This window comes from Gossypium hirsutum, chromosome D12 (assembly GCF_007990345.1).
Source record: "Gossypium hirsutum isolate 1008001.06 chromosome D12, Gossypium_hirsutum_v2.1, whole genome shotgun sequence".
In the NCBI taxonomy this organism is placed as follows: Eukaryota; Viridiplantae; Streptophyta; class Magnoliopsida; order Malvales; family Malvaceae; genus Gossypium; species Gossypium hirsutum.
The window spans coordinates 1288104-1299522 of record NC_053448.1 but is presented as its reverse complement, the minus strand read 5'-3'; the positions used below and the strand labels follow the sequence as shown (position 1 = coordinate 1299522).

Genomic DNA, 11419 nt, shown 5'->3' with positions numbered 1-11419 from the left:
TTTCTATAAAAGCTTCAAAAACAGCAACCAAGATTTTTACAATATTCATTTTTCTTTCAGTTTTTTATTTTAAATTATGTCACGTAAGATTCGGCGTCTTATTTATATAAAATCGATAGTTTGAAGATGCATTTAGAATATTTTAAAATTTGAGGACCAATTTAAAATGAGGGTCATAGTTGAGGATGTTTGATGCAATTTACTCCTAAAAAACATCTATTATTCTTGGGATTTTATTTTTATTTTTACATACTCAGGTTGAATTGTTTAAAGCAATCGATATTACAATTGCCAACATTCCGTATTTCAATGCCCAAAAATCAGTATATGTCGAATTTTTTGGTTGGCTCTGTTCTCAAATTTCTTTTCCTTTTATGTACTGTAATTTTTGTTTTTACATGGAAAGTTGGAGACCTACAAGGCATGCAATTTTGTTATAATGTGCAAAAAGATGAGACGAAATAGGGGTGAATCACATAATCCCAGTGCTCTATTATTTGATTAATGTTCCAAGTTGGAACTAACATACGACGACATATATAGTGCATGCATGTGTTTCTTCATAACATGCAATGGTTTTTATTTATGATAGAACCTAGTGTTTCTCCAATATAATTATCATCATCAATGCTTCAAAAGCTCTTAATTAGCTAAGTTTTAGGTTAATAATGAGTTGATAAAGTGCCCCAATGAAACCATCTGGAAACAGTCCACCGGGCATGGTGGCGTTGCCGGTTCCAAAAACGATCCTCAAAATCTCCCGTTCAAACCGTGCATGTGCAAGGGAATTGACATCCCCCGGTACCACGTTACTGGTACTTCGATTCTCTGCTCCGAGTTGGAATGGCACAATCAAACCTTCATCCTTCACACCGCACCCCCCAAGTCGATTAACCACTTCTGAAGTACGGTTGGTGAGTTCCGCCATTGTGAATGTGTATGGCGGCACTGTTGAATTGACCCCATCGTTAAGTATTGTTCGGAGAACTCCAAATGCTGCTGCCTCGTTGAGCCCGATTCCAGCCACCAGCAAAATAAGAAAAATAATGAAGGCAATGATTCGAGATTAGATTCAAAAGAATGAAAGGAGGAAAATGTAGTCACCTGTCGTTGCTCGTCGCCTACGATCGAAGGTATAATTCCGGCGTAATATTGTACTATAAATGCAAATAGCTTCCGCTGCCAGCCCAAAGCTGAGAGTGTTGGCGTAAATATTGAATGGAGGAGACAAAGTAGAGACATTGAAACCCAGGTTCACAAATCCGGCAAACACTTGTGCGCTAAGATCCAACTGTGGTCCTGGAAATGGAAGATTGCTCCGGAGTACTTGCTTGATAGCCCTGCAAAAATCAATTTCATTAAAACATGTAAACTAAATTAGTTGCTAAATTACGCGTAAGTTTTCATTTTGGTCAGTTAACTAAAAAAAGTTATAATTAAGTCATTGAACTATTCAGAAGTTTTTATTTAAGTCATTGGGCTGTAAATATCTATACTAATGGCTTTCTCTATTCGTATTGCCTACACCATCGAAAGCTTTCTTTCCCCTTCTCTTTTACAATTAATTTTTTTTTCATGAATTAGGTTTGGATGCCATGAATCTGCAAACCAAAATTTAAACATTTTTTTCTCCGATATCTTTGACGCTAACCGTCAGATTGATTTGAATCTAAGTCATGTTCTTTTACTCGTTGATGGGTACTGATCCACCATAACGATCATCAAATCGTTGCTTGGAACTCACTTGTGGAACTTTTATTTTTCTTAAAAAAAACTTAACAGTCTAGTAACTTAAATTTTTTTGAATAGTTCAGTGATTTAAATTAAAACTTACCCATGGTTTAGTGACTAATGGTATAGTTTACCAAACATTTATCCCATTTCTTAAAGTTTAATAAAAAGCATCACGTTAAAATATACTCCAAGTCCATGTAATCTTTGTGCATTTAGAATTTAGTCTACTTACCTTTTTAGATTTAAAAACTCAGATCTAATTGTTAGCATCGTTAAAATTCTTTCATTAAATTTGATGGTGTGATATTTTGAAATAAGAAAAATACTCACTTAATAGCAAAGGCAAATCTAGAATTATTTTTAGGGGGTAGAATTGAACAATAAATTTTTGAGTGATCAAATAATTTTATCATGTATTAATTTATGATTTCATCTTTTTAAAAAGGACTAAATAGATTTTTTTTATTTTTTAGGGCCAAAGTGTAGTTTTACCATAAATTAATTTTTAATTTAATCATTCATGAGGGGACTTAAAAAGAAATTTTTCCTTTTTTTTAGGAGGTCATGGCCTTGCCTACCCGGTCAGATTCGCCCCTACTTGATACCATGTAACAAATAGAAAACATTGTAATGAACTTGGAAAGATAAGTAAAGGGACTATATTTCAAATGAATGAAGAGTATAGGGACTTGGAGCATATATTAACCAAATGATTATGGAAAGTATGAAAGGGTCGGAACCTGAGATGGCCAACAGTAGCTAAACCAAGTTCCTCAATAACCCTACGGGCGGAGTTAGTGATATTGGCAAGGGTGGCTCCAATGGGGACAGGACCTTGGACCAGACCTGGTGATATACCATTGATTCCAACACCAACTGAAGCACGAAGAAAAAATTCTGCTTTATATATGAGCAAGTTCATAGAGAATAAGATCTTATCCTTGGAGGAAGCTGCTACTGGTCTGCATTGAGGTGTATGAATAACAGTATTGGCCATAATCATAGAGGATTGAAATGCAACAAGTAAAAGAAACGCATACGATAAGCACGATCGATTAGCCATTTTGTTTGAATTACTTAATAACCAGACCTGCTTATGCGAATTTCAGACTGGGGTTGATGTTCATCAGCGGCTGTGTTAGTCTACTTCTATAGAGAGGAAGATGAGAGAAAATTCGATATCAATGCAAGCAATATACGTTGCATGTACGTTGGGGGCTAACATTAATTGCTTAAATAATTCTGTACGAGTGGCATGTACGTCCATATAGAGCTCTTATTTAATTATTGATTTAATGTAAAATTTAGCCTTAAATTTCAATTTGGTTTTTATTTTTTATTTATTAAATTTGGCCTTCAATCTTTTAAAAAAGAGTCAAAATTGACCATCAACTTTTTAAAACATTTTAAAAAGAGTTGAACTATTTTTTTACCGGAAATTCTAACTAAAATGTTAAGATTTTAATCATAGCAGCCCACATGGCAATCCGTGTGTACTTCATTTTAAAAAAAAATTATGAATTTTTTATATATCCTTAAAAAATAAGATTTAAAAAAAAATCAAGCATTAACTATTTCCTGAGTATTTACAGTCTAACAATCACAATTTATCTAAAGTTTCCCAAAAGTATCAGTAACTACAGTAGGACCGACATCAGAGTCTCGGATTTAATTTCCTGTAGAAAATCTGTTTTTCAAAAGTTTGTGGCATGATTTTTCCCAAAATACCCCTTTCTATGACATGCATGCAAACTTTTTTAAATTTTTACAATCCGAGTTTTGTAAATTTGTAGCTCTAATACCACTAAATGTAACATCCTCAACCCGGCCTAGACGTTAGACCCAAATTTGGGAGATTACATCAGCCACCGCGATGGCCTAGTATGATTGGAGTTTTTAAAATAGTTGTTTTAGAACATTTATTTATTTTTGAAGAAAACTTAGTCTATTTTCAAAAAACTCACAGGTTATCAAAAAAACCAATTTAATTTAGCTTTCCTATGTAACGGTGACTACTTTTAAGAAAACTTAGTTAATTTTCCGATTTATTTACTACTCAATACTTATTTATAAATTAGAAGCGGAAAAGTGATAATAGTTTAAACTTTTAATAAAAACCGAAGTTCATGCATAATTAATATTCATATTTCGATATCCTAAAATCAATTGCAAGATTCTCGTTAGATAAGAATTCTTTAAAGATTCAAAATCTAAACATCGGGATTGAGATGTACTTACCGATTCTTGGTTAAGTTTTGGAATATTTCTAATAACAATTTCGATTCTGGTAGATAAACGAGTTAACGAAGATTGACTTTGATTCAAGAAAGTCAATAATAATTCAGCAATGGATTAAAAATATGATGAAAAGAAAAGATGAAGATATAGAGAAAAGTGGGAGGAATTCTATTTTGGAATGAAAAATAAAATAAAATCCTAATGCAATAAGGACAGAGGAGTAAATAGTTAGGATTTCAAACTTTCAAGGGGCAGTAGGGTAATTTATCCTTTTTGCCGAAAATAAAATGAGAATGTGGTTGGCATGCTTTACCATAGATTATTACCTAATCTACCATAAAGTAAAATATTAAATGTTGAAAATTTTCGTTTTCAATGAAATGAAAATTTTTAATAGCGTATCAAACACACTTCTAATTAACTATTTTAAATTTATTATTATATTTGATTTATTCTTATTTTTCAATTAGTTTGAAGTTATGCTTTATATTATTTATTTAAATGAATTGTGTTTTAAATATCATATTTATTATTAAATTATTTTTAATAACTTAAACTCTTTTTACTGCATAACTTTATTATTTTTTAACTTTTGAAAGTTATATTTTATATCTTTTAATTTTCATACAAGTCACTTTTCTTTTTGTGTGTTTATACCCTTCTTTGGTTCTTCTTGGATGAACATTTTCATTTCTAAGTACATTTTGTAATTTTTTTATACTGAATTTTTTAACTTTGTTATAAGTATGATGAAATGAAATAGGATCCAAGCTACATTTATTTATTTAACTTTTTGTATGTATTTAGTAATATTATTTTACATTATTCAGCATAAAATTATCATTTTTATGCTTTTTTCCCCTTCTAAATGTCCTTATAAATGGGGTGTGTTCATAGGTGAATCTAGGGGGCTGGCATGGGCCCTGTCCTCCTTAAAATGAAAAATTGTTATTTAGGCTCTCTACATTTTTTAAAAAAATTTAAATTAGTAAAGGTAAAATTACACTTTGATCCTCCCTAAAATTATAAAAATTTAATTTAATCCTTTAAAAACTATAAGTATATAGACTATAAAAAATTAAAATTTTATTCGGTTCTTCTAAAAAATTGTTCTGACTTCGCCCCTAGGTGTATATGTATATTAAAGGAAAGAAACATTACAACATGTTAAATTGAATGTTTTTTAAAGTTGGAAATGTGAATAGTTACAAGTGTATTATTACACTATAATTTGTTTAATTCAACTTTAAAATGCTTCCCTTTACCCATGTATCAATAATATATTTAATTTATTTAATAGCTAATTAAATTTCTCTCTCTCTCTATATATATTATATTACAAGATTTAAGATCCAAAGTTGATGTGAATAACTTAACTGATAAACTCAAATTTGTAGCCTATTAGTCGGATGCTCACTTTCTTAAGTAAAATTTGAAATAGTTAGATAAATTTTGAATATTTTACATAAATTTTTATAGAAAAATATATAAAATCATCATAAAGATATAAAAAATTATCATTATAAATCAATTTAAATTTTTTAAGATTTTTTTTCTATAAAGATATAAAAAATTATCATTATAAATCAATTTAAATTTTTTAAGATTTTTTTTCTATTTTTCATTAAATTTAAAATGATCATAAAATATGTATGATTTAATTTGAATTTACATTTAAGATTAATAGATATATAAATTTTTAATTCTTAAAAATTCTATATAAATGTCCACAACTATTGTTAAAAATTATTTTAAAGAATATTATTTTTAATTTCTTCATTTTCAACATATTTTTTTAGAGATCAACCCGATTAAGCAACGAACAAATAAAAAATATAGGAAGAAATTGAAAAATTGAAAAATTGAACACACACATTTCACATGGAAAAACTCCTCCAAAGAGGATAAAAAACCATAGGCAAAGATAATTTTACTATAATGGCAAAAGAGTACGAATAGTACAAAAGATGGAGATAAAAAAACTAAACCCCGAAACCCGAAAACAAAGAACCTTCAAAACGTAAACACAAAATTCTCCAAAAATGTTATGAGTTCTAATATTTTAATGGATGTATTTTCTAATATTATAAAAGAGTCTATTTATAAACTAAATTCATAGATCAAATAATTATAAAATAATCTAGAGTAATCAGAATTCGACTGAAACAAATAAACAGAGTTTAACTAAGTGATTATCTTTCAAATTTAACTGAAATACGTGTCCTACTCATCACTTTTTCCGTGTTGTTAATTTCATCTTTTATGTGTCATCAATTCTTTAAATTTATTAATATTAAATTAAAAATAAATTGTACAAGCAACCCCTTTTGAATGCTCACTTGGAATTGCATAATTTCACATTAACTTTTTACCCTTTTGAATGCTCATTGTTTCAATGATGATAAATAATAATTTGAAATATTTTATACTATAAGCTCACCTTTAATTAAATCATTCTATATTTTATTTAAATTGCTTCAAGTAGATAAGTATGGTTTGTGCCAAAGGTTTATACATCTAAAAACATCATTTGATATATGAAAATGATGATTTTTAATTTTTTTTGGTTTTATTTTTTTAATAAATTGATATTCAATATTTTTTTTGTTTATTTGTTAAAAAGCTCTTAAAAATGTGAAAAATTGCTTAAGTCCTTGTATTAAATTTGCATATAATTGAACCCTGTTGTTAATTAAAATAATCAATTAATCCCCTTCATTAAGGAATCAGTAGTTGACCATTAAAATAAATTGGTTGACCAATCAAATGGTGACAGGTGGTAGCTTCTGGTTTAATCTAATATTTTATCATAAAAGTGATTAAAAATCATAAAATATTTTTAAAATTTTGAAAAATAAAAATTATAAAAATTATTAAATATTAAATATATGTATTAAAATTGATATAAATTTATAAAAAAAATATAAAAATAATAAGTAATTTTTAAATATTATAAAAATAAAATATTAAAAATTCTAATAAATTCTAAAAAATTAATAAAACATATTTAAAACTTTATAAAAAAAAACCTATAAAAATTCTTAAAAACTTATAAGAAATCATAAAAATATTAAAATTGATATAAAGATATAAATATGATAAAAAAACCTTAAAATTTTAAATTGGACCAGATCATTCAGGCGCACCAGTTAAATCGAAATCAACAAGGGTGCCAGTTCGAAGAAAGTCATTATGTCATGCCCCCTAGTTGAAATAATTAATTAAGAAATGAATTAGGCTTGGTGGTTAAGTAGTTAATTTAGGGGGCCTAGACGTTGGGTTGGAGGTTACATCGACCACCAAGATGGCCTAGCAGGGTTATCGGGGTTTTGAAAATAATTAATTTAAAATATGTTTAATTCAGTAGAAAATTCAGTTATAAATTGTTTTATTATCCTCAAAATCTTAATTTTTTAAAGTTGACAACAACGATATCTATTGGTTTTAAGGAAAATCAAGGGTTAATGTCAAATCCCAAAAATAGGACTAGAAGAAATAGGGATAAAAATTAGATTTTTTTTTAAAACAAAGGGTAAGAGCATTTAGTATGCCTTAGAAATTATTTTTAAGAGTAGGTAACCCGTTCCCTGTGTCTTTGTTTCTATTGCATTCTATCTCATCGTATCACATTCTGTTCTGCGATATTTGAGAATCACCATCAATACCTCGGTGTAGGTGTCCGGGATAATCCTTTGTTCCATAGTCCCGAGGCTATTTACAACCAGCCAGTTAAGAATTCTCAGATGGACTAGTACTAGCAAATGCCTTAAAGATGCAGTCGTCGATTCTCCCGAGAGGCCACAATTACCGCGAGCAAACACATTAATTTAATGACAAGGAGCGCATTTTTTCTATGCTACTAATACTTGTACTTGCCCTGCTATTCTGCCCAACCCTGGCTGAGGAAGAGTTATGAGGCGTAAAACAAAAAAAAATATGCTTATTTTGTTTTGGCCGATAATACTATATATAAATATAAAATAGAAAAGTCTATTGGTTCGATGGTAAAGCCTTAGCACTCCCTTAAGTCTTAAGTTTGAAACCCCTAATAAGCATTTAGCTAAAATGTTTTATTTTCTCATTTTTACCCATAAAAGTGTCAAATTTACAAAATAGCCCAACCCAAAACTTTTTTTTAATTTAGTCCATGATTTAAATTAGTCATAATTCTACATCAATTTTTACAATCTCTTTCAATTAGGGAAAGAAAGTATTATAAATAGCCAATTTTAATCAAACTCTAGAATTTTTACCTAGCAAGTTTTCAAGAAAAACACCCTTAAACTCTTTTGTTTCCAAATCAATTTTCAAAGCGAAAGGAGTCAAAGTTTCAAAATCATCCCTCTCCCTGAAGTAGATCTTCAATCTCCTCTTCCAAATTAAGGTTTTTGTGTTTTCTCAAATCAAGTGTGGGATCTAACATAAATCATTATGTATGATTATTCAATTAAGGAAGTAGGAATTAAGGTAGTTTGTAATACGAAACATTAATACATGTATGCGAACCCCCGAGTAAGAGGATTGTATGCTAACCCTCGTTATATATGAATTATTATACGAAACACCCCATATATGCAAACCTTAAGTATGTTAACCCCTAGGGGAACATATGTGTGATCCCTTAGTGCATACGTGTGAACCCTGTAAGTTTTATTCATGTGAACTCTACATTCTACTATATGCGAACCCTTCATGTTTTAGGTATGCGAACCCTACATATTGAATTATACGAACCCTTTATGTTTTATGCGAACCCCATAAGTCTAATATATGCGAACCCTATAGGAAATATTATGCATATCACATATATTGTTGTGATGAGAACCGCCAGTTATGCAAACATATGCATGCAAACTACCTATATGTGCGAACCCTTACGCATGAAAACCCTAAGTGTGAACCCCTTATAGGCGAGCCCTGTAGGCCAACCTAGAAAAGCAAACCCTAGGTGTGCGAATCCTGTATGTGCGAACCTAGGTGTCTCCCCTACCTTAATAATTACTTAAAAATCAAACTCAATAAGGTTTAACATCCTCACTAAGATTCACTCAAAGCACTCAAAGTGTTTAAAGGATAATTAATATGCATTGTAACACCCCTAACCCGTATCCACCGCCGGATTAGGGTTACGAGGCATTACCAAACATATCACAATTGAACACAAATAAATACAAAATCATAATTTACAAACAGTTCTAAATAAATAATTTTTTTATTATTCACTTATTTAAAACATCTTGCATATAAACAATAAAACTTATTCTATACTTGTCGAATTCAAAATAATACAAGTACAACTTATAATTTTTTTTTACCTTATAAATAACATCCTGATATGATATATATATATAGATAGATATAAACGCACAAATATTCTGATCACATTTAATTTTTTTTAAAGGTACAAATATAATTCACATTATATAAAATTTACATTACTGTACTTAAAAAAATGCTAATTATACATAATGAACTATTTAAATTTGAACAAGGTTGCATTTCTTATTAATTCAACTAACATCAAGTTATCTAGGTATGTTCAATTGAAATATAATACATTTTACTTAACATTAATCTATAACCAAACCAAACATACATAATCAAACATCATTTTAATCCAAAATATTATATACCAAAAGGCTAAACTTTACTTAACAAATATATATATAAATACTAAGACCGCATATGCATACTTGTAATTATCTATACAAAAACCATTTGCAGAGTTTTCATTTCATTAACTTATAATAATGCATTTCATATCTCATTTTATACATATATACATTCATATAAAATCCAACCTCAGGAGTTTAACTTTTTATTAGCATTCATGACCAAATTCAATTCTAAAACAGTGCATACTTCCATCTATAATCATGTTATATATATATATATATATATATTCAGCTTATAACTAAATCAAACAACTACACATAACATTCATTTATAAGACATATTTCATATAATGCCAAACCACTACCATAATATGTAACACCCCTAACCTGAATCCGTCGCCGAAACAGGGTTACGGAGCATTACCGAAATTTACAAATTAATTTTCAAACATTTCATTTCATCTAGCATTCATATTTAAAACTAACCAAAATTAAAACATTAATAAGCCAATGTTGGCCAAATTAATTTATACATGCCATTATAACCAGAATCAAATCATCCAAAATTACCGATAGAACCATTGGATAGTGTGATATATCTCTGACAAGCTTCCAACCAAATCGAGCTTTCTATAATCTGTAGGGTAAATAAAAAAAACAAATACGTAAGTAATGAATGCTTAGTAAGCTCGAGAAATCTTTAATCATATTAGTTCATCTAAAATATGAAATCTATACATATCAAGAATAATCCAATATTAATACCATAATACTCATGAAGCTATATTCATCAACTTACGAGGTGAATAAATCCACAGTATCACTTAAACATATTATTCCAAGCTTAGTAGGATTTTATATAACTTTAACTCTTCATAATTTCTTTATTTTCATTTGCATTTCTTTACTTTTCACGTTTATTCCATATGCGTGATACACAAGTCATAAACATATCATTCAACCACAGTCACAAGCTAATGCATTTAACCACAGTCTTTTTCGAATTGATCACATGATAAATCATTTCTTAAGAAATTGCATAATCTAAACCTTACCATTTTTTTTGTGAGCGCTAGCATATTTTCACTTAAATACTTTCCAATTCAATGCATTATATGAATAATCATAATACCATTCAACCAATAGCTGGGCACTTGCCTAAGCATCAAGCAAGAATACTGGTTAGTGTACTTGCGCACATTACATATAAACTCACCATGCATAATTTTCTTGTATCAACATATTAAAGACATTCATACATTTACATGTCATGATACATTTCATTCTCTTGTCGTTTCTTCATAGACATATATAATTCATTTCATTATTTCGATATTTCATGTACCATCATTTTCTTGAATTTCATATATACCAGTACTAGTTCATTTCAAATTCATGTTATCTCACTTCAAAACTTTACACGTTATATCATTTAAATATCAATGGTTACATTTACTTCAGATCAATACCAATAATAACCTATAAATCTTTCAATTCAATCACATAAGTCTTTTAACGTTTCTTTCTGAATCGAAGAACGAATTACAGATATGAGTACATCGTTCTTTGGTGTCATATTCCAACTATGGTCTTGCACATATAAACACTACCATAGTCCGACCATGGTCTTACATTCATAGTGCCATAACCCAGTTATGGTTTTATTCGTCAATTCACCTTTTGCCACAGAACTATTGTACTCAATCCCGCGTTCAATCCAAATTGAGTACTAAATTCGATATTATATTTCCAATAATAATTCAATTCATTGTTTTCTATTACCCTTATTATTTTCCCATATTTATCCCGTTGAATTTCTCAGAAATTCGATG

General features: G+C 29.1%; 1 protein-coding gene across 1 annotated transcript; it reads right to left on the bottom strand.

Moving 5' to 3' along the window:
- Positions 1 to 646: 646 nt before the first annotated feature.
- On the bottom strand, positions 647 to 2731 carry LOC121224468 (desiccation-related protein PCC13-62). Its single transcript, XM_041107868.1, has 3 exons — positions 2475 to 2731; positions 1105 to 1340; positions 647 to 948 (listed from the first exon to the last, which is right to left on the bottom strand). The coding sequence occupies exons 1-3, from the start codon at positions 2729 to 2731 to the stop codon at positions 647 to 649; spliced, it is 795 nt and encodes a 264-aa protein (XP_040963802.1).
- Between the last annotated feature and the right edge of the window lie 8688 nt (positions 2732 to 11419).